This window comes from Lactuca virosa, chromosome 4, assembly GCF_052849685.1.
Source record: "Lactuca virosa cultivar CGN04683 chromosome 4, Lactuca_virosa_CGN04683_v6, whole genome shotgun sequence".
In the NCBI taxonomy this organism is placed as follows: domain Eukaryota; kingdom Viridiplantae; phylum Streptophyta; class Magnoliopsida; order Asterales; family Asteraceae; genus Lactuca; species Lactuca virosa.
The window spans coordinates 245,866,354-245,891,320 of NC_136429.1; the positions used below are offsets into that span (position 1 = coordinate 245,866,354).

The window sequence follows — 24,967 nt, forward strand, 5'->3', positions numbered from 1 at the left end:
TCAATACTAATTAAATAATATGATTCCATATTAATATATTAGAACTTATAATATATTAATATAAATCATAAATATACTATTCTCAAAAGACTATCCATATAAATTGTGCCGGTGAAGTGCAACCCAAATGGACCATGCCGGGTCGGGTCAAGTCTTACCAATTATAGTTATGGACTTAGACGTTAATCCAAAAGTCTCCCACTTGGATAAGTCTAAAACTATTATTGAGTATGACTTCAAAAACCAACTGGCAATCGTAGCTCTTAAAGCCACTGTCGAACTCTGACCTTGTCAATGACTTGTCCATTAGATAAGGGATCATATATTCCTCCATTCTAGATATCATATGGACTGAGACATGGATTATAATCATTCTCTCTGTCCATTTGTTGTTTCCCGATTTTCGATTTATGATGACTGACTGATTGAACAAATCAAATCAGTCCTGGCTTGGCCAAGCACTCACATGTGTCATCGCTAAATCATCGAGGGGCCCACAGATATCGCTTTTATCCCGAAGGTAAAAGGAATGGATAAACTTCGACTCATATGGCTTGTTCTACTACTTGTTGAATCATACACAAAGGCACGTTTTATAACATCGAGTTACCAAATGCGTTTTCGTGCAATGAATGTATAACCAACTCATAGTAACAACTCATATCTCTAGGTTTGAAGAATATAAGATATTATCGTCTCATGATCACTCGTGATAAAATCCATGAAGTGATTCAAATGAGCACGGGTTGAATCCAATACTCAGAATTTATGAGCACTCATGAGTGTTGTAGCACCACTTTGTCCACCAACTTGGACCTCTACAAACCAACCCATGACAGTCTTGATTCATATCTACTTCCAACATATGACCGACTGTGGATGGTTTGAATAACTTAATCATTCAGGAAGAGCGACTTAGTTATTCTGGAAGTCAAAACATGCAAAGTGAAACACAAGAATAAATGAATCAAATAGGGTATCAAACCCTATGAATATAAATAAACACTTTTATTTATCACCATACTGATTACTTATTGTTTCGGTTTTATCAACTTTATACTTGAATTAAAAACAATAGTTGTCCCATGCTCCAAGCATGTACACTATGTTTTTCTTAAACAATAGCTTTGACATACACCAAGTATGCACTCTATGTTTGTCTATGATCCTTACTTTGTGAAATAAACCAATTGAACATAATTTCAATGATTCTAATTTCACACTCCTAAATCCTTATCGAAAAATGTGAGAATTTCAAATTCCTATCATTTATCGAAATCTGTTTAGATTTTAAACTTATATGCACTGACCCTCCTGTAATGAATATGTACAAAGTCACAAAGACTTATCAACAGTCATTATAAGGTATTCCAATGGAGATCAACTCCATGGAAACTAAGTCTCATATTCAAAGTACATTGCTTTGGACATGATTCTTGCATTAAGTTTTCTAATCTTACACAGATAACTTCCACCTATGGAGACAACTCCATATTCTCATTTTGACTATCACTTCTGAATAAGAGATGCCTCTTTTCAGAATATGTCAATATGGTCCTTCCAAAATTAGCACTATACTTCCAACTGTCCCTGAGCAACCAATCTTTGGTAAACCTCAGATTGTCCTCGACAATTGCTTAATCATTTTAGTCATATCCAATTCTAGACCTTTTCCCTTCTTAATGCCTCTGGGCATTTGGAAAAATTTAGAAATGACAAATATTATAGCACATGCAATCGATCCTGTACCCAAAGCAAATGGTACACGATTCATGATGTCTTACATAAAGACATGATTCTAGACCAGTCTTTTGCTACAATATTTTTATTTGCCATGTTTTCAAAATTTGACTATGAAGAGGGATGCCGTAATCATAATCGAATTTTGAGAACGCAATATATAGAATTTCCTTCAGTTGAACCAATCCAACATGAAATTCATATATATATTCTTGACTAAAGATGATTAAGGTCTCAATCTAAGCCTTTAGAACTGAAATGAAGTATATACTTTCCCTTAATTATAGCAAAACAACTTTTTCAATCCCTGCAGCCTCACGAATTGAAACTTTTGTTTTCTATAATTAACATTGCTAACTTGCAACACTAACAATAATTATCATGCTCCCACTAACATGATGATTATTAGCATAACACTTATGCTCCCACTAGCTTTGACATGTACTCAGAAATCAGCTGGACTTCTAGAAATCAATACTTTATTGACTTTCTTACCAAAGTTCAGATTTCTAATACGAGATGCTTTGATAAAACTTTATCAAAATCATACACCTTTCCTTAGATAGCATGCATGTGTGTCTAAACAATTTCAGAACTATGAAAAGGGATGCCGTAATCATAGTCTCAATTATTTAGACCTTTTGCCATCTGCTTCAAATCTACTTGGTGGAAGTGTTTCCTCACCATCATTTTCATGAATCGGAGAGAAACCTTATGACCCTTAGATTTTATGGTGTATGTGTTCTTATCCATGTGAATCGTCAAAACCATAGTCACAAGACAAGGATAATGACAAATCCAAACTCATATGGACTGAACTTATGCAATCTTAACTTCTTGCCACCTGGCAGTACCGGGTCTGCCATTGCTTCCAAGTTGTTATGCAACCAATTGAGAACTTTCAGAACTCCTATGCAAAGCCAACTTTAACTGGAATGGGCACAGAATATGTCAACACGATAGGTTATAAACCTCAAGTCGTGTGCTAGTGAAGAACCTCAGGTTTTATTCTTGATTAGTTCTTGAAATTCTTTTTAGGATCTTTAAGACTCCCACTATCCTCTTGACATATAATACTATCTTGCCAAATATTCAAGAGATAGTGCGGATTCTTTATCAAGACAAACACTTCACACAATTGGCCTTAGTTGGTCTTTGTTTTATCCAAAACATCACAACTTACCAATTTCAAATGTACAAGGGTAGGACACTTTTACTCTTACATTTGACAAGTGTTTTAAACCTTTCTTTAAGATATGTCACTCAAGTTACAATCTTGGAGTATGACTCTAAGAATTGTTTTGGAACGAAGTATAACTCATCTTCCTGATCTAACCATTTCAACAATTCATGACTCCTCTTCTTAGTCATAAGAATGCACTACGATGACCTTTAGAGGACTAATTGTGATATGATTTCTAAATCATTAAGATGATCACAAACATGATACTAAAGTACTCTCCCATCTTTTCAGATTTGAGAAACTTTTATCTTTCTGCCTAATTTGATTCTTCCCATTCGTTCTGCCATACATTGAGACTTTTCCAATGTTTCAGAATTATACTTAAACTTGTAAGTATAACCATATTTACTAAACATTAGTAAATCAAATAGTCTTAACGAGCTTTGTGGTGGACATGACCAGTGCACAAGAATGTGTACTCGATCCCTTTAGTCCTTCACTTGACTCACACATCCATGTGAACAAGTAATTAGTCTTGATTTTCCAATGCTTGAAAGTTCTCATTCATCATACTATTCAACTTGCATGATTCCAAGTTTCGGTCCAATTGAAACTTGGGTAATGAGGAACTTTCCTGATTTGGTAAATTTAGACACTACCACAAATGAAAGAATCAAATCCATTTTCCAATATTGCTGTCAGTGGAATCATATAAGCAACAATTTTCCACAAATACCATTGTAATGATACTTCAAATAAATAAAATTAAACAATTTTCTTTTATTTTAAAACTTTGCGGAAAAACTTATCCTTACAATCCACATGGAAAATTGTTGTTATCTATTCCTTAGCAATATATCATAACTTCTTAAGCAACTGCTCAAAATTCTGATGCGATCGAAATCCACCTTCGCGATCAGAATCAGCATATACTTCCTTTAAGATTTCTCTCTATTCTTTGATTCTTAAAACATCAACATGTGACCCAGTCACATCATGTAATGAGGATCTCAGAATAGAACTTAACAGAGTTAGATAATGGGCTCTACCTGATGTAGAGTCAAACTTATTGACTTTAACATCCTTAGGTAAATTTGGCAGCTTTGCAATCAACGCCCCTTCCTTTGGCAAAATAAACATATGGACCCTTTGGTAATGAGACTATCTCAGACTTAGCCTTTCTCTTTACCATTTGGTCAACCGGGTTGACTATGGCCAATCCCTTTCCATTGGGAAGAGAATGATTTTTCTGGATTTCCAGTGTCACCATTGTCACTGTCCATAAAGTTTTTGGGAAGTTGATCTTCTAATCAAATTTGCTTTACTATCGTTCCAAATCATTGCTGATTCAGCAGCACCAAGCAAATAGATATGATCATTAAGGTTCATGTCATAGTCTGTTTCATAGTAGTCCCAAAGGAACTCACTATGTGACTTAGAAAGTGATTGAACATCCAACTTTCTCAAGACTTTGACACCCAACTCTCCCGGCTTGTCAATATGTGACTTCATCTCTAAGATGTGATCACACATAGACCTTGCTTGCCATTAGGGCTTAAGTGACCTTGAACTTGTGGGTTAGGGAGAATAATTGGAGGAGGTGGAGGAAGAGAAGTATGACTTCCATGAGCCAAACTCGGGAAGTCATATTCATTAGGAAAGCTTGGTTTGGGAAGATCATTGTTGTCTAAACCAGACATCAACAATGGGAGAAATTCACGTAAAGTTGATTTAAGTCCTTAATATAACACCCAATATGATATATTAAGGCTAGGACCCAACAAACTATTTTATAACTTGGAAGAGGGATGTCGTAATCCAAGCTATAAAATATTTGAAGGTAGGTGAATGACGATTTACCAATTTCCACCAAGATAAACGAAATGTATTATTAGGTTTTAATTGGTTTTGAAACTCCTAGATTCTTTTGAGATTCATTGAACTTTTCAATGGCATGTTTCAATCTCGAGTGTGCCCTTCAGGTTTTGTGACTGGGATGCCGAGGATCACAAAACAAGGTGTTAAGTAACCATGCAAATATACTTGGTACCCTTAATATTTACCCCTCAATCGATGTGCCGGTTAACCACACACGCTCCAACGATACTATGATAAACATTAAGTTACCCTTTGCCTACCTTGTTAAGTCCAGGTTAGTGTGCCGGTTAACCACACACGCTCCACTAACAGCTTAAACAAAGTGCAAAGTGTAATTTCATGGATTAGCACCTTATTCACATTTTCCTAAGTAACTAAGATTGGGAATTTATAAAAAGTTTAGTTACTTAGTATTTATCATTAATACTTTTAATGAAGGGAGAATTATAGTCCTTGTCCTACCTGTTCGGCTAACGACCCTCCACCAGTCAAGGAAGCGGTGGGTGAGAGTGGACACCCATTAAACTGCCATTTTATAGGCAGTAACCTTATACCCCCCCTTATAGACCGGCTTCGTGAATGAGGCCTACTAATGGTAAGACGACTTGCTCTTATACATATAATATATTAAACTTTTAATATTATAATAGTATAAGGGTGTATTTTAGACATTTAAAATACTTGGTGGTTTAATCTATTAATTAAACTATACTCTTAATTTAATTAAATTTAAACCATGTCATTATGGAATTATTAATTCTCTTTTAATTAAACACTTTAATTATCTATTAATAAAGTTCATAAGAGTTAATTGAATTATTCAATAAAACATCATAATTCCAATTATTAAATTCAAAATTAAAACCATTTAATTAATTGTTTAAGTTATGAACCCAAGAGTTTTAGAATTCAATTCTTTTTTTTTATTATAAAAAAAACTTTTTCCAAATTCCAAAACTTGAGGGCAAGTTTTGTAACTCTTGAGAACTTTTGGATTCCATAACTTATGGAGTTAAATACTTGTTTTATGATGAAACTTTTCATGTTCCATAACTTAAGAACAAGTTATGGAATTTTTTAAAACATTAAGACCAAGTTTTGTAACTCTATAAAAAAACTTTGAATCAATTTTTTTAAAAACCTTTTCATATCCATAACTTATGGAGGTTTCAAAAAACTCTTTAGATCAAACTTTTAAAACTAATAAAATAATCATATCATTTTATCTTTTACTAAATTTGACCTAATTCAACTCATATAGCAAATGATTCAAATTTTACAAATAATTAGTTTTTCACAAAAACAAGTAATTATCTTAAAATTTGACAAACGTAATGTTTTTTTTTCTTTTTTTTTTCAACTTTGAAAATAAAACATTTGCATCAATATAACAGAAAACAACCCATGGCTATGATACCACTGTTGGGTTTTGAGCATTCTAACACTCCTATGGTGTACATGCAACCCTATAAACCTTGGATCTATGTTTTCTCTATTATACATGCAAATATTAACTATTCCAAGGTTTCATCCAAACTAGCATATTATGAAGCACCTATACTACAAAGTTCTAGTTAGATGACATACCTTTTGATGTAGCTTGATGTCTTCAAGCTTTAAGAGCTTAGACCCAATAGTGTGGGAGCCTCAAATGGAATCACAAATCACCAAAACACCTTGGAAGAACTTGAGAGAATATGTATGCACACTAAAATCGGCCCACTCTTATTTTCACACACTTGTGCCAATTTTGTGAGCCAAGGACCCCTTTATATATTATGGAGGATTAGGGTTACATCCATGTAAACCCTAATATCCATGACCTTTCATTTACATAGGATCCATGGGTTAAAAGCTCCATGGACCATCCATGAAAGCTTAGCCCAACCTAAATGAACTTGGCCTGTTCCATATATATAAGAGTCCATATTTAATTAGTTCTTTTTTGATCACTTAATTAATTCTTGATCAATACTAATTAAATAATATGATTTCATATTAATATATTAGAACTTATAATATATTAATATAAATCATAAATATACTATTCTCAAAAGACTATCCATATAAATTGTGCCGGTGAAGTGCAACCCAAATGGACCATGCCCGGGTCGGGTCAAATACATACCAAATATAGTTATGGACTTAGACATTAATCCAACACAATCTCAGATCGATATGAGGTAGGGTGAAGTGGGGTGAGATAGGATGGGGTAGGGGTTGGTGGGGTGGGGTAGTGTGGGATGAGGTAGGGTAGGGTAGGGTGGGGTGGGTGGGGTGTGAGTGGCGTTGCAGGGTTTGTGTGATGTTAGTTAAAATAACAAAAATTGGAAAATGAAAACTCATAGAAAAATGCACATCTAAACATGTTTTCTAATTTTCTAAAACAGAAAATGAAAAATGAATCAGATTTAACTAAACGCGTTTTTTTAATTTTCCAATGAAAACTGAAAACGAAAAACGAAAACTAAAAACGGAAAATAGAAAATGAAAACTGTTTTTCCACAACTAAACGCAACCTTAAGCTCTTCAACCAACGGCCTAAGGTAAACATCCATATCCTTACCAGGTGCTTTCAGGTCGGGAATCAACAAAGTCAACATGAATGATGACTCTTTCATACAAAGCCAGGGTGGCAGATTGTATGTGGTGAGTATGACCGGCCATGTGCTATGTGGATTACACATGTTTCCAAATGGATTAAAGTCGGGGTATTTTCTTATCAAAATCTTGCCAATGTTCCCCATCAACAGGATGACGCATCACATAATCTTCTGATCGTTCGGTACTATGACAAATCATATTTTTGGTAGTGTGCCTCGAACAATATAAACGTCGTAGTCTAGGGGTCACCGAAAAGTACCGTAACACCTTATGAGATACTTTCTTACCCTTGGTGTTTTTATCGATCCATCAGCTCTCTTTACAAACGGGACAAACCTGCAATGACTTGTGTTCTTTCCAAAAGAGAAAACAATCGTTTTTGCACACATGTATCGACTCATACCCCAGACCAGTAGACTTCAGTTTCTTTTTGGCTAGATAATGTAAAAGGGGAACCTTGTTGCCTTTGGGAAATGCTGATTGCAACGACTCAAGGATTTGATCAAAAGAACTATCAGTCCATTTGTTGTTCACGTTGATATGCATTAACTTTGCTAGAAACTCAAGGGAAGAAAAGGTGCAACCAGGATACAATTTAGTTTCCACTTCTTCTAACAACTATGCAAAATCATCATCCACACCGCTAGCCCTTGTATTTGAGGTTCCTTCATCGAGGTTGGTATCATTTTCTCTCGACTCCCACATCACATAGTCGATTAAATCGGCCATTTCGTTTCTTGGCAAGACAACTAGAGGAATTAAAGATTCACCATGATAGATCCAAGTTGTATACTACTTACTGAAACCATTTATAAATATATGACGTTCCACTGCTGCCAGGTACTTGAAGTAACTGTTATCACATTTTTGACACACACATCTGATTTTACCATTACTATCAAGGTGTGACTTGGACTTCTCGATAAAAGCTTTGAGTCCTACTTGGAACTCGGGATGGTTTCGATGTGAATTACTAGTCTAGCTTTTATGAATAGACATGATGTTGCTGAAACATAATTTCGGGTTTAGAGTTTAGTCTACGAAATTAACATTGTTTTTTTACAATCTACATTGTTTTTTTTTTTTACAAAAATTAACATCCCACTTTATTTGTAACATTGTACTTTTATAGCATCTTACTATTGTACATTTTTATATTTTTATTATTTATAACATTTTTTTTGTTTTTTTTTTCCAATTATAGCATTGTATTTTAAACAAATATATTATGTTCTTGTTTCTATTGTAGTGGTTTACTTTATGTTTTCTAAGACATGCAGTTTATTTCTTCGCGTTGTATAATAATTAATGAAAACTTAATGTATTAAGTCACGTGATTATTTATTATTCTTTTAGTAATTTATTACAATTACATTTTGTTTCTTTTTTACCGTCTAGATTAATAAATATATATACCATAAAAGTAGAGTTATTACTTATACAATTTGGTATATTCGAAATCACATTTACCTCTTCGGATTCAATATAAATACACACACCTTAAATGGTTGTTGTTAATCATTTCAGTATTAAGAATCATTTTAAAAATCATTAAAGTTAGTTAAAATTCGTTTAATAAATTTAGCCCAATGAATATATTGTCCTTTATTTTTATGTTTTTAAGATTTTCAAACAAGTATAATAGAATTTCACAAAAAAAAGAAAAAAAAAGACCATGCTTAGATAAATTTAGACTTTGATAATCAAAATATGTTTTATAAAGTTATAAATAATTTGTTTATTTTGTATATACTCGTTAAATAAACTTTTTGTTAACATAACTTATTAGTTGCTTCATAGAATAATTTATTATTATATTAAAAACAAATGACCTAAAATCAAAATCAAATTAGTAAACATTGAAAAAAAACATTTTTAAGAAAAAACAACTATTTGCTTCTTGCATCCTAGAAAATAACTATTTGCTTCTCATCTTACACCAAATTTTATAACATTTTATTTTTGTTTTTTTTTCAATTATAGCATTGTATTTTAAACAATTATATTATGTTGTTTTTTTTAATTATAGCATTGTATTTTAGACATACATATACCACATATACACCAAATACACATACATTCACATACAGACATAATATCATCCTACTTATACCAAAACCACATATTTCACATAATACATAAGAGCATCAAATACACATACATATACCACATATACACCAAATACACATACATTCACATACACACATAATAACATCCTACTTATACCAAATACACATACTTTCACATATATAGATAATAACATCCTACTTATACCAAATACACAAACTTTCACATGCATATACCACATACATACCAAACACACATACATTCACATACACACATAATAGCATCCTACTTATACCAAATACTCATACTTTCACATATATAGATAATAACATCCTACTTATACCAAATACACAAATTTCACACTCATATACCACATATACACCAAACACACATACATTGACATATATACACCAAACTTTAATATATTCACATACATATATCAAATATACACACATATGCCAAATTTCACATAATTTATACAATTACACATATTTTGCAATTAAACTCGAATTTCATAGTAAATAGAAGTAAATAGAACCTGTGGTGGCGGAAATCAAAGAAATGGTACAGTGGTGGCAGTAGTCGTCGGTGGCGATAGCCGGGAAACTAAATCAAAAACTGAAATTGACAATTTTTTGCAATTAATCACTAAAATAAGCTAAAAATCGATGTTACAAGAGAAAAGAGAGAGGGAACTAAGCTGGAAATACCTGCCGTCGCTGGAGATTTGTCTTCGGTCGCCGGGAATTCATCCTCAGTCGCCGGTGTCTCTACTTTGCCCGCCGGTATCTACTTCACCGTGGCCGGAATTCCTCAATTTCGATGGTGATGGTGCATGAATGCTTGTGAATCGACGAAGAAGAGGGAAAGAAAAAAACACAGAAGCAGATGGAGCGAAACAGAAGTAGAAAAAGAAAAGGGCGTCGATTTTTTTTGGTTAACTGCGTCGACCTTCACCGGCGACGCAAGGGGCTTTAGCGGCGACTCTTATCAATAGCGTCGACACTTCGGAGGGAATTATTGCCGAATCATTTATTCAACATTTAGCGGCGACAGGGTTAGGTCTTTAGCGGCGACTTGTGTCGGCGATATTGGTTTTGTGCGTTCCACGAATACCCCAGCCATTGGATTAGAAACATGATCCAACGGCTGTAGTTTAACAGAACGTGAAAACGCGGATCCGTGTCATTGATCTTTAGCGGTGACATGTACATTTAACGGCGACAAATTGATATGTCACCGCTAAATGGCCATGTCGCCGCTATTGGTGTCGCCGGTAATGACTGTATTTTTTGTAGTGTAAGAATGATAATACTGTCAATATTAAAAACAAAAAATTAAAACCAGGATATAGAGTTGTCATTTTCACATACTTAACAGATGAGTTCTTAACAAAAATGGAGTAAGAACCATAATCGTTATAAAACATGCATCAAAAAGAAAAACCAAAACTGAAATCCAATTCTTTAAACACCAAACTGAAAAAAAAAAAAAAAAAATTAAACTCAGGAACCAAATTAATTTCTAAGTTGCTCTATTGGTATTTTACATGATTTTAAAGTTTGACTATTTAGTTCTAGAATTCAAAAATGAAAATTGATATAGGTGTAAAGAGTTAAGGTGCAGCATGTTCAATGCCTCTTCGACTTTAACCCACAGTCAAACATGCATGGAAGCGTTTTACCATTAAAAAAAATAGGGAGGCGATTGACTTTTGGTATAACGTCTCAATTATAAATGATTCACCATGAACTGAAGATCATATAGAAAAGATATCAAGCAAAGATCACGCTGTTGAGAATTTTAAAGTTTGCAGTGAGGTTGACAAGAGAAGCACGGAGATCCCAAAGGTTGCTGGTCAAACTGAGTCAACTGAAAAATCTGTAAATCTTGTGATAGCATTAAGTGAAGAGGAACTTGAGGCTACGATTAGATTATTCAAAAGAAAATCAATCATTATTCAGAATCTGCTAATGGGATTGATTTGTTGATATTTGTTTTGTATTTTTCTTCATTTTATTTGTCAACGATCATAATTTGTGACATTTTTTCTCAGCCGTTTGATCAACATGCAAAGAAATTCTGAACCAGAGGTTGATATGGAAGCTAAGGAAGAAAGAATTCCAGGTTTATATCCATCTTTTCGTGACTCTGACAAATTAGAGTTTGGATGCAAACATTACAAGCGGAACTGCAAACTTCTTGCTTCCTGTTGCAACAAATCATACACTTGCAGACACTGCCACGATGAGGCGACTGATCACTCAATGGATAGGTATGACTAATTAAGGCCTGTTTTTTTTTTTCTTTTTTCTTTGTTCTAATAAGTGCTGTATGGATAAATGATGTTGTTTTGATGAGCTAGTAAGTGTTGTATAGACAAAAGCTGTTTCTTTTTTTAGAAGGAATGAATGAGTAAATGACCATTTTACCATTTGCATATCTATTAAGTAGAAAAACTGCCCTTTTATATATGTCCCCATTAAGACCCTTAAGTAAATTTTGAGTAAATGACCATTTTACATTTGGACTAGATGAACTGTCACAATGTAAGTTTCAAACATACTTTTGTATTGCTTTTGATCAACATGCAGAAAAGCGACAACCATGATGATGTGCATGAAATGCTTGATAATCCAACCCATAGGTCCAACATGTTCAACCGTTTCATGTAACGGTTTATCCATGGCCAGATACTACTGCTCAATCTGCAAACTTTTTGATGATGAGAGGTGATTTTATCAAAAGTGTAGTTCCTTTAATCTGTGTTTTATTTATGCATTTAAGCATATCCAGAAAGAAATAATATAGATTTCTGTTAAAAACAGGCAAATCTACCACTGTCCTCACTGTGACCTCTGCAGAATTGGGGAAGGCCTGGGGATTGACTTTTTCCATTGCATGAATTGTAATGCATGCATGTCAAAGTCTCTTTCGAAGCATATTTGTAGGGAGAAGTGTCTTGAAGTCGATTGTCCAATATGCCATGAATACATCTTCACATCAAGCACTCCTCTTAGAGCACTTTCCTGCGGTCATATAATGCATTCTTCTTGTTTTGATGTATTCATCTCTTCTATTACCTTTCCTTTTTACAGATAACTTCAAGAAATTGCTTAAAACACTTCTTAAATGACTCTTTAATGTTGCTGGTGTCAGGCATACACGTCTACTAACTATACGTGTCCAATATGCAGCAAGTCATTGGGGGATATGCAGGTGAGTAACTTTGCATATATCACGTTGCTTTTTTTTTTAATTTCATTTTCATTAATTATTTAATTCAAGTTGATTTTTTATCATCTCCCAGGTATACTTTGGGATGATAGATGCAATGTTGGCTGAAGAGACAATTCCGGAAGAATATGCTGGCCAGACTCAGGTTGATTAATACTAAACACACACTGACACACACACAAACACTTGATGCATGTTGTCAAGATTTTAATTTGAAAAGTGACTTTTCAGGACATTTTATGCAATGATTGTGAGAAGAGAGGAACTGTATCGTTCCATTGGCTGTATCATAAATGCCCCAGTTGTGGTTCCTACAACACCCGCCTTGTCTGAGTTGGATATAATGTGAGTGGGCTTTAGTTTAAGTTCTTTGGTGTTGCATAGAAGCATTATCTTTAAAGTATGTCATAAAATTTAAGTATCTTATGTAGACACTAAAAAAAGCTTTTATTTATACCAACATTTAGAAATGGAAGATTGGTTCAATGCTATTAGAAGAATTCATGATGTACACAACATTTTAAATGATCAGAGTTGCCTACAGAAAGATATACAAAAGATTTTAAGCAATAAATGAATCCAAGTAAAAGTAATTTGCATACCTTTTAAGTTGCAGACACTTATGTGACTAAGGGACTGCATAGATATGCCCGAGTTGCCGCTGAAAGTCGGATCAAGATTTAGAATTATGCTACAATGCTTATTTACTTGAAAGTTGTGTATATGTTGTGTGTTGTCAGATTAAAATAAAATTAACTAGGATCAAACTAAAGCACTATGTTGATTCTTCATTCAGCTGGACCATTTTTTGTATAAATATGTATTGAATGGTAGTACATATATACTGTATTAATTTTGTGTGTAAAGGCTTTCAATGGTTGCATGCTATCTCCTTGGAATCAAGGATAGGATTTCAATGATATGCATCCGTTCTGTTAACTTATGTCTGCCTATTTTTTCGGGAATATTTTTGTATATACTCGTAATTACTGGTATATATTATTGTATTTGTATGTTTGTTTTTTACACTTCTTTCTTCGATGGTGTGTGTATATATATATATATATATATATATATATATATATATATATATATATATATATATATATATATATATATATATATATATATATATATACACACACACACTAGCCGTTTACCCGCGCTAAGCGTCGGGCGGCAAAGAGTTTCTTTCGGAAGATAGTTTTAATGTGATGATTAGTTTCCTTTAGACGTGAGCTATTCATTGCGGCCATTTGGTAGATTAGTTTGTGTCGAATAGTTCATTTCAACGCATAGTTTCTTGCTAGGTGCATAGTCATACAATACGACAGAAGTTGAGTCTACATTTGGAATTTCATCTAATAGTTCATACTTGATTTTACAACATATAAATAACAACAATCTGCAATCATGTAGTTTTGTACATTTATAACATGTCTAATATATAAACTACACCAATCTGCAATCATGTTGCTTCATCTGCTAGCTCTGCATTAAACATCAAATGAGCATCTAAGATACATATTTGAAGAAATTGTAAAATAATAAGTTGTTGATTGTACCTTGTTAATCACATAAAACTTCTTTGTACACAACGTTTGATGTGTAGATTCCATCATTATCAAACGTTTTTTCCGGCTTTACTAATACCTTGGTATTGACACGTGATATATATTCCTCTGGACAACGCCACATAAAGCTGGTCATGTGAGAATACCGATTCTGGTAGATAAACACCTACATTTGGAATTGTTTGTCCTTGAGCTTTATTGATTGTCATGGAGAAACTATGCTGAATTGGAAACTGCTTTCTCTTTAGTTTGAATGGGAACATCCCATCGTCAGACGGGCATAGAGGAATTCTTGGTAAAAACACTCTTTTTCCAACATGTTGGCCAACAGCTATCTCTGCATCAATGACATTTTGGGAAAGCTCGACATATCAATCTGGTGCCATTATATAACCCATTTGAAGGATCGATATTTCGCAAAAGTATTACTGGGCACCAAGTTTTTAACCGAAGATAATGAGGGGGTACACCACTAACATTTAGCGAGTTCAAATATTCCATCGGATATAAGTTATTTTTGTCATCTTTCGCTTCATCAAAACTGTAGTAAACTTTTTGCTCGCCAGAAAATCGTTCGATCAACTTATTATTGATCTCATCAACACTTTCATTTTTAGTTGACAATATCGCCCTCTAAATGATAAATTTTGAATCGGTGTCGTTGGATTGCAAAGAAGGAAATATTGCATCAATCAGAGCGTCCACTGAATTAGGTTTATTAGTGTATGGAATGGACATGTTATCAGGTATACGAATAAAGGACTCATCCAATGTTTCCTCCTTTCCATCACCGACTCGTAATAAAAAATCAGAAAACCATGGGTCATTTACCGCTCTCATGTTGATATTTAATCGAAGCCTTTTAACTGAAGCCCATAGAGGTGACATTCGTAAGCTAGAGTCCACAATTTGTGCTCGAGTGCCACGTCTCACGAACGGAAACACTTGTCTAAAGTCACCTCCCATAACCATTATCTTTCCACCGAAAAGGAGCTTCTCATCTGTGATGTCTCGCATTGTCCGATCAACTGCTTCTACCGCCTGCCTCTTAGCCATTGCTGCTTCATCCCATATGATTACCTTTGCCTCGCGAAGTATCTGACCCTTCCCGCTTTGTTTAGTGATCTTGCACATCGAGTTATTATCAAGATTGAGGGGAATTCCAAATCGTGAATGAGCTGTTCTCCCTCCTGACATGTTGTTAGCCGCAACACCTGACGTGGCAGTTGCAAGTGCAATAAGACCACGGGCACGAATATTGGCCAATAAAGCTTTGTACAAAAATGTCTTTCCAGTTCCACCGGGACCATCTATGAAGAACACACCCAGAATATTTTCATCCACATGCCTCATTATCTCATCATATGCAAACTTCTGGTCTGGATTAAGAGAGTCACACGCAAGTAAGTCTTTATTTTCCACATTTATAGAGTACTCTTCTTGCACCTCACGATAGCCTCTGGATTGTAAATCGATGTGTGCACTGACATTTGGAAGGTCGTAATCACTAAGCTTTTTACTCATAGATTCTAGGAAGACTCTAATGTCGATGAGGACCATATTTTGCACTCGTTCGGCACATCCATATTGTTTCCTATAATCTTCAGAAAGAGAATCATAGTGGTCGTCACATAACTTGCGAACATTTCTTGGTTCACAAAAAATCAGCATCGTCGCAAATAACCTTCTAAGTGCGCTGGGAAATTAAAATATGGAAGCCACTACAAGACATGGTGATAAATTATCATCGGTCTCTATTAAACCTCTTTCAAGAGCTGCTTTTCAAAATGTAGGGTGTAATACACCATTGGCTATGTATAAATCTTCAAAGCAGGTAGGCCCAGTAATATGACATAAAAGCAGGCGTAGGTAGTATCTCTCTTCTTCAGCTGGATTAGCATAAACAAGTCAACCAATCATTGATTTATGTTCCCTGGTCCTCCAACAATGGTTGCTCCGATTCCATGTAAAATGTTTGGGAAAATCCTTATACAAATATTTTCTCGCATTGGAATCTTCTTTATTCTTCTTGAAAAATGCCATCAACATTGAATTTTTTCCTTTCTCCCTATCAACAAAGTCTTCCATTCTGTTACCGTCTTTGAACCTAACCAACTGTTGATTCGGGAGATGTATTTGCAAGGCCATCGCACAAGGGTGGATTTTTGAAAGAGGAAAGCTAAAAACTCGCCATAATGCCTCAGGAGGGGATACATAACGTGCGTCTTGAAACTTTCGTATCTCATTAATAACAATATTTTCTTGGTCTTTATCAATATGGATAACTTGTTTGTCATGGCCCTTATAAACATATTTGAAGAGGTACTTCACAGACTTTATACTCGAACAAACCTCAACGTTGATATGACAATTAAACATCATTAACAACTTTGGGTTGTATGGAGCCACCCATCTGTTATCCAATGTTTTATTTCTTACAGTCACCTCAATTCCATTATTTCTCCTTCTATATAATGGATATGAGTTCTCTCCTTGTGATGTCTTTTCATTGAATTGCCTAGGATATCTGAAACGACATATTTTTGGCACACCCTGCATACATGGACTTTTTTCTCGTAAGCTACCACAAGGACCGTGCATCATGTGACTTTTGACAAGATCACGCATTTCAGGAAACCTTATTGGGTCGGGAATTTCCGCACACACAAGTTTGTCATAATCGTCTGGATTATTCATCTTATGTCCAGGTGTCATTATTAAGAGGAAATGTGCATGTGGCAATCCACGCTTTTGAAACTCTATCACATACACATATGACCCCACAACGCCGATTATATGTCTCTGGAATAACTGTACCTTCAGATCCTCTAACTTAGCATGAAAAACTCTTGCAACAAGGTCTAGTCGATCTTGAGCTGACTGTCCAGGCAATAACTCATCATCGATTTCTTTCCATTTTGGGTTGCACGTCATTGTAAGAAATATATCAGGCCTCCCATCATCTTGAACTAACGCCATGACATCCAGAAATCTTCGTCGCATGTCACGTGGACCTCCAATGAAACTTGTAGGTAACACAACTCTTTGTCCAACCCTGCTTGGTTGAGCCTCACCAGCATTGAAGCAATCAACAACGCCCTGGTATAAATCAGCTCTAATTTTGGTTTGGTTCTTTTCAACAAAAACCAAACGTGTAGTCTCAATCTTTATATAGGTATCTACTGCAAACTGCTAGAACAATCTCCCTCCCATCAAAATCACATTATCATTCGACCGTATCTGGAACTTGTAACAATAGTACTCCCGCATACTTACAGTATTTCTGCCTTTTTTTGAAGTAGATTCTGTGATATCATAATTTATGTGAAAAATATAAATTTAATATCCATATATTTAAGGCAATATCTGTTACATGTTTTAAATATGTAAAAGAATGTTAAAGGCGTACCTTCTGAACCTTCATCATTGTCTTCATTGTCACTATGAATTTAATCCATGGTGACCCCATATCTTGGTATTTTAGGATGTCATCCAGACTCACCATTGGGAAAGAATAAAGGATACGACAAAGGATCATAACAACCAAAGTGAGGTTGAATTTCAGTACGATAGTTAGACCTCCCATAGACAATAATACTTCTTTTATATGTAGTGATGTTGTCATTTCCTTCAACCCAAATACCAGCAACCTATGCAAAGGTGTAGTTCAATAGGGTGATTAATATGATATGTATAATAATAAATATGACACATTTAATTTTAAAATGAATAAAGATAAATGTTAATATTCACACCTCAGATGTGGTCGACTTATTGTACACCCTTTGGTCAAGTTCCACCGATGCATTCAAAGTCACTCTATAATTATCAAGCGGTCCTAGATCAGAAAGACGTTTAAATGTTCTAACGTACGGATTCGAAGCTAGAATACGTGTTAGTTTTTGGATGATTCTTCTATTAACATTCTTCCAGGAGGATCTCTGTGATATTTCAGCTTCACCTTCATAAAAATACAACTGTAAATACCTCGATTTCCCATCCCTTGAAATTAACTGATCGATATTATGACAGAGTGTTCCGTGCGCAGAAAAAGTGTAAACTCCAGAAGTCATATTGGCCAATTCTTCATCCACCTTTACACCGATGCGAAAGAAAAGTTTGAGTTATACGCCCTTATATTGTACCTGAAGCTTTCTTCAAGCTGCTCTTGCTTTGTGAAGAGTTGGTGCAATTCTGTGGGAATAGGGGAGTATGCCAGTTTTGTCTTCCTACTCATGCAACAAAAGGTAGGGAATTCATATTGTAGTCACTTTGCTCCACAATAAACACAAGGGTTTTGAGCCTTTAATGTACGATGTTCCATACGGATATTTTCGTAAACAAAATCATATGGATCCTCCTGAAAGGTGTATACTTTTCTTTTTGTCATCATAGTTCGTTCCTTTCTTCGTTGATAATATTCTTTATTATAAGTACCCGTCCTCTGAGCAGCACTTATAACACTCACAGAGGAATCTTCGTTGATATTTGTTTCGTTTGTCTCCATTGTAGTGCAACTTGTGAGTGTTGTAGGTTGACTACATCCTTCACCGTTAACTATCCTTCTCATTTTGTTTTTCTCCTTTTTCGTGCATAATAGTTTCTATTGTATCTTTTTCGATTTTCTACAAATATATTGTTTGGATAAATAGTCATATATTATAAATGCAAATATATACTCATATAAACGACATACCTTTATCTATATCTATCGGGTTTTGGGAATTATCACAATTTTCATTTCCCTTATCTACGGTCCTCACTGAACACTATAGTGGAAATGTTAAGAATAAGCACATATTATATCATCAAGAATGTAACCTTTTGTAATGTAGACCATGTGATTTAGTAGTCATGTATGTGTATGTTTCAGAAAGCAACACAACCCTTAATATATAACCAACTATACTAAAAACTTGTAATCCAAAAACACAATAGAAGAAACTAATACATAGTTAAAAGAAAATTTTCATAGATATCCAAAAATTATTATTTATCAATTCATAAGTCAACACACGAAAAATAAACCACACATGAAAAAATTCACCACAATATGTCTAACATTAATGTAGATCAACTATAAAAGCAACGCACTCGTAAAAGTTGTCAAAACTTCAAAACAAAAACACCACCAAATGTCTCACACGGAATTAAAAATTCTTCTAGGCATATTTATGATGTTAAATGCTTCCGGCATCTTTGGTTGGAACTCTACGTTGCTTAGTTTAGTTGATATCAAAATATTCACTGAAAATAAGATAAAAACTATTAAAATGTATTGATTTAGTTATTTTAATATCACTACAAGTATTATAATTTTCTAGAAAAAACTTACTTAAATCCAAATGAACCAATTTCACCCGAGAAACAAATATTATATACTTTCTCTTTATCACATAGACAGTCTTCACAATCTGATGGCGTGTTCGGTCGGTTATATATAGTTTCATCTTTATTATACCCCCCCTATTTATAATCAAATATTTCCAAAGTCACATAATTTTGTTTTAGTGTAATAATAATAATAATAATAATAATAATAATAATAATAATAATAATAAACACTTACGGCCCATCTTGAAGATATAAAGTGAACGAAGTTAACGTCAATACACCAAAGTAACGGGAATAGTTTCGCTTGCCTTTGATGCTTTTTCCAACAATATCTAAAAATAGCGATAATTAAAAGGATAACTTGTTATTATTTTAAAAACTTTAGAATGCTAAAAATATATATAAGTTATTAAATTTACCGATCATCATTTTTCTCTCTGTCCGATCCTCTACTAAACTTTTTATCGTGGGAACCAATGGAAAAACCGGAAACCATGATATGATAGCATCGGCCAAACGATTAAACCGTGTGTTATTGCTGATCTTAATCATCAAATCACCACGTAATAAATTGTATTGTTGATACCTTGGATACTCAGCATAGGTTGGTTCGATTTGGAAATGGTTTAAAGAAAACACACCACCCAATAGATTCCCTCCATAAATAAAACGCATCATTTGTTGTGGAACAACTGCTACCAATTTCTCTCTCTAATAGAAAATGTAATATTTGTATAAACAAAATACTTATGATAAATTATGAAAATGAAAATAAGATATAAATAGTTTTTTAAACATACATTTTGATCAAAGAGAACAATGAAGAGTTTGTTTGCTCTTGAGTCTCTCCAAATGAAATCCACACGAACGGGTGTCAAAATATACCACAAATGGTAGTTTAGTAACAATGAAAATGCATCAACGTAAATATGATCATTCATGATTCTACAAAATGAAAGTCGGATGTGTCAAACTGAATTTCAAAAACTGCCCCTTATGTTAATATAAATATGGAAAAACCTGAACTATTTATTATTTATTATTTTATAATATATTATTCTTAATTTTGTTCCTGATTTCCAATTGAAATTTTAAACACGTAAATATGATAAAAATGGAAAGACTCCCCTTAATTAACAAATACATAACTAATTTCTATTCATTGTGATTAACATAAAGCTGTTATCGAGAAAATGATACAATATAATAATATATATGGTTGTGAGTTTTGCTCATGTTTCTTTAAAAGTGATTTGGAAAATATGGTTGTTGCCAGTGTAATATATCTATTATTGTAACTTGTAACGAGCTTCATGTTGTTTAATTTTGGAACTAAAAATGCGAAGTGATTGCAAAATAGTGAAAAAAGAAAATATAAGTGAAAGGACAATATATGTGCTATCAGTTGCAAAGAAAATTGCAGGGATGCTTTTATTTAGTTCATTGTCAAGAAAAGTTATGAACATGATGGAGAATATGATAGTTCAAAGCTTTAATAAAAACATATATGTTTTCAAAACAATATTCACTCATAAATTAGAAATAAATTAGAACATGATATGTTTTCAAAACAATATCCACTCAAATACACAACCACACAATGTCCCGACATATACATATACAAACCATACATATATAGGATGTCACAGAAATAGGCTTTTGTGATGCGGATTATAAGCAATAATATAAAAAATGCAATCTTTGACTTTCTTTTGGTGCATTAAAACGAAGGAAATTGCGTCAATTGTTTATTACTTATCTTTTTCAAAAATAAAAAAGCTAAATACATTTAATTTCGATATGTTTTTTTTTATTTTAATTTTGTGTAATTTACTTGAGGTATTGTTAAACAAATTCGTGTAATAAAAGTTGTATTCTACAAACATATTTTGAGGCTTTATAATAGATGTAATCGTCTTTAATTAGATAAAATAAAACATAGAAACATATTTGTATTCATGTACATATGGAAGGAGACAGTTTCAATCCATGGAATTAGAACATGATATATTTTAGAAACTATATTCACTCATAAATTAGAACATGATATGTTTTCAAAACAATATTCACTCAAATACACAAGCACACAATGTCCCAACATATACATATACAAACCATGCATATATAGGATGTCACAAACAAATAAATACAAACATATATACATATTATATACATGTAATGTATTATTTGAGAGAAGAAGATTATCATTTAAAACAAAAGAAGTATATCACTTCAAACAGAAGAAGTACAAAATAAAATATCATACACACTTCAGGTTATAAGTGATAGAAGAAGTAATCACTTCAAACAGAAGAAGTAAAAAATAAAATATCATACACACTTTAAGTTATAAGTGATAGAAGAAGTAACAGAACCTGAATTTGTATCAACAAATGCAATGCAATGCAATGAAGTAGTCTTCTTGTTCCTGATTCTTTGTTTGTGAATTGTGTGCTGTAGGAGTAAAAAATAAGAACACATATTAGATTTATAGGTGGAAAAATGTATTCTATGATATAATTTCGGAAACTGATAATCATTCCAAAATTAGGCAAATTCAGATCGAACCATAAATACTAACATTAAAAAAATATACTAAAATAATTTAAAAATCTGTTTAATAACTGTCATAAGTCATACCAAAAATATTTTAAATCATACCAAAATTATAATATTTTAATTAAGATAATATAATACTAAAAATATTTTAAATCATACCAAAAATATTTTAAATCATACCAAAAATAATTAAAAACTGTTTTATCAGTAGCCTTCACTAAAAAATAATTAAAATTTCTGATTTTTTTTTATTTCGCAAAATTGGCATCATTTTCAAAGATAAAAAATTGTATGGGATTTTTTTTTGAAAAACGTGTAAGCAATAAAGTTTTATTAAAATCATTAGTTGAAAAGTTATTTTAGTATATTTTTTTAATGTTAGTATTTATGGTTAGATCTCAATTTGCTTAATTTTAAGTCATAACAAAAATATTTTAAATCATACCAAAATTATAATATTTTACATAAGATAATATAATAGTAAAAGTATTTTAAGTCATACCAAAAATATTTTAAATCATACCAAAAATAATTAAAAACTGCTTTATCAGTAGTCCTCACTAAAAAATAATTAAAAATTGTGATTTTTTTTATTTCGCAAATTGACATCATTTTCAAAGATAAAAAAATTGTATTGGATTTTTTTTTGAAAAACGTTTAAGCAACAAAGTTTTATTAAAATCATTAGTTGAAAATGTTGTTATTTTTTTATTAAGCCTTATTAAAATCATGATTTTTTTTCAATGTGTAATGAAAAGTTTCATAAATAAAAATGGAAAAAGTGAAATAAAATTAGATTATTTTATTAATATATATAGCAAAATTTATTTATCTTATTTATAAAATAAAACAACAAAGAACAGGATACAGTTTCAGCACAACAGCCATGCCCAGATTCTAATTGGTTATTAGTGCATATAGCAAAAAGTGCAATAAAATTAGATTATTTTATTAATCTATATAGCATAATTTCTTTATCTTATTTGCATAAAAAATTACTATTTTATGAAACATAAAACGGCATAAGATCAGCGGACAGTTTATGAAACAAAGTTAACAGGAATTTTTTTGTTGGAGTGGAGTTTCAGATGTTTACCCCTTGAGGAATATCTTCCCATGATGCAAGTTCGTCAGATGTAACAAATCCAACAACTTCAACACAACCTGTGTCAAATTCAAACATAAAATTTACATTGCTTTTAGTGATATTACCGAATATATATTAAATGAACAAAAAAAATAGAAAGATGCATCACCTAATAATCTTGAAATTGGATGTGTTTTTCAAGTTCTATAATGAGAAATGATAACAAAAACTGAGTGTGTATACATAATTACATATAGACTTAAAATAAATGTAATGTCAGGAACTTAAAAATGGAGTCAAATTAAGAGCTTACCACAATCTGGTCCTTCTTTGTCATCAGTGACTAAGTACTCATGGCCATGTCATTCCAACCAGTTGCGAATGCCTAATGCATTTTCTGCACAACCCAAGAAATTGGGGTTCATCTCAGCATACTCATGTGCCTTGTAGAAAACACCTACAATCTTCTTTTTGCTAGGAGAAGCCTGCAGAAGCAATCATCTCTCTCCTACTCATCATCTTTTACTTCTGTTTAATCAAGGCCACAAAAATTAGATCATTTGTAATTCCCTTACATCATCACTGCTTTGGATCAAAATAAGATTCAACTGGTAATTGTAAAGAATTCATGAACCTAAAATTAAACTCAACACAATTTTAGACATGCTTTATCTGACATGATTGTAAATAGCAAAGGAGACTGAAATGTACAGATGGATAAGAAATTCTCAGAATATGAAGCACTTTTGGTGGAACATAATATGCACTTCCTACGATACCATTATCAGAAAACCCAAAATCAATAAGCTTCATATGAGAATCTTCACTTTTTCACATGAGAAGGAAGCTAAAAAGAAACAATAATATATGTACAGTTCCCATTAACAAATTAAACTCAGAATTTGAATATAAATTACTCGATTGAGCAACATGGATCAACTCTTGCGACTGAGATGCCGATTAGGGTTCGTGGAGGGAAAATGAAGCATCTATGTTGCTGCTTAACAGTGTTTTCCTCTTGGAGTACATCTTCATCATCTGGATACGAATGTTCCGATGTTGGAACAGACCGCATGCAACTACAAATCGATCCATCTTAAGAAAAAACACAGATTAAGATTTTTTAGTAAAGTTAATAGCCATTACAAGTGTATAAAGAATATATAGTTATAGAGGAGATATCAAGATTGAAAAAGTAGTGATTATCAAATAAGTAGATACCATATTTATTAGACAGTCATTGTCATTTGGTGCACACTCCCCTATATGGCTCCAGCTGATACCAGGGTCTTCAGGAGTGGAAGTGGCATCAGAAAGCAACTGAAGGGCTTTAGCAAGAAGATTAGGTGGGAAGAAAGACCAAATGGTCCTGTATGTGTTAGAGAAGTTGTCAGTATAGGGAAATCCAAATACAGTAACCTACATAAAGAAAAAAGCTAAATCTTAAATCTGAAAAATGATAGAGTGAGTAGTGTTTGGAAAATGAAATTAATAATGAAGTTACCTGTGTCATAAATCCAACTATATACACGGAGAAAACATGAACGCAAAACCGATCTAGCAGCAAAAGCTAGAAAATGTTAATCCACCAACATATGGAATGGATTTAGGTTTTTTACATATAACTTGGAAAGAAAAACGACTCTTAATTACCATGTTTAATTGGAAGAGAAAGAACACAAGAAACACAACTTCAAAGCTATT

The 24,967-nt window shown here is 33.0% G+C and overlaps 3 protein-coding genes and 1 long non-coding RNA gene across 8 annotated transcripts; 1 reads left to right on the plus strand and 3 right to left on the minus strand.

The window, feature by feature from the left end:
- Positions 1–11,245: 11,245 nt before the first annotated feature.
- Positions 11,246–13,722, plus strand: LOC145108166 (zinc finger protein BRUTUS-like At1g18910). Of its 4 annotated transcripts, none has more exons than XM_079045170.1 (8): positions 11,246–11,355; positions 11,529–11,747; positions 12,067–12,204; positions 12,301–12,535; positions 12,632–12,691; positions 12,783–12,854; positions 12,941–13,054; positions 13,326–13,722. In XM_079045170.1, the coding sequence occupies exons 2-7, from the start codon at positions 11,542–11,544 to the stop codon at positions 13,040–13,042; spliced, it is 813 nt and encodes a 270-aa protein (XP_078901296.1). In that variant the 5' UTR covers positions 11,246–11,355; positions 11,529–11,541; the 3' UTR covers positions 13,043–13,054; positions 13,326–13,722. The 4 variants fall into 4 exon arrangements, with proteins under 4 accessions (XP_078901296.1, XP_078901294.1, XP_078901292.1 ...); XM_079045168.1 differs by having other exon boundaries at positions 11,247–11,322; positions 13,320–13,722; XM_079045166.1 differs by having other exon boundaries at positions 11,247–11,322.
- Positions 13,723–14,916: 1,194 nt separating this feature from the next.
- Positions 14,917–15,954, minus strand: LOC145105777 (uncharacterized). The gene has a single exon (XM_079042855.1). The coding sequence runs from the start codon at positions 15,952–15,954 to the stop codon at positions 14,917–14,919; it is 1,038 nt and encodes a 345-aa protein (XP_078898981.1).
- Positions 15,955–16,191: 237 nt separating this feature from the next.
- LOC145105778 (uncharacterized) lies at positions 16,192–18,790 on the minus strand. Its single transcript, XM_079042856.1, has 4 exons — positions 18,598–18,790; positions 18,429–18,512; positions 17,560–17,588; positions 16,192–17,475 (listed from the first exon to the last, which is right to left on the minus strand). The coding sequence occupies exons 1-4, from the start codon at positions 18,788–18,790 to the stop codon at positions 16,192–16,194; spliced, it is 1,590 nt and encodes a 529-aa protein (XP_078898982.1).
- A 3,240-nt stretch (positions 18,791–22,030) lies between these two features.
- Positions 22,031–24,825, minus strand: LOC145168787 (uncharacterized). Of its 2 annotated transcripts, XR_013742102.1 has the most exons (5): positions 24,768–24,825; positions 23,577–24,632; positions 23,433–23,467; positions 23,273–23,340; positions 22,031–22,071 (listed from the first exon to the last, which is right to left on the minus strand). It is a non-coding gene; the product is annotated as an uncharacterized LOC145168787 (long non-coding RNA). The 2 variants fall into 2 exon arrangements; XR_013742100.1 differs by lacking the exon at positions 24,768–24,825 and having other exon boundaries at positions 23,577–24,731.
- Between the last annotated feature and the right edge of the window lie 142 nt (positions 24,826–24,967).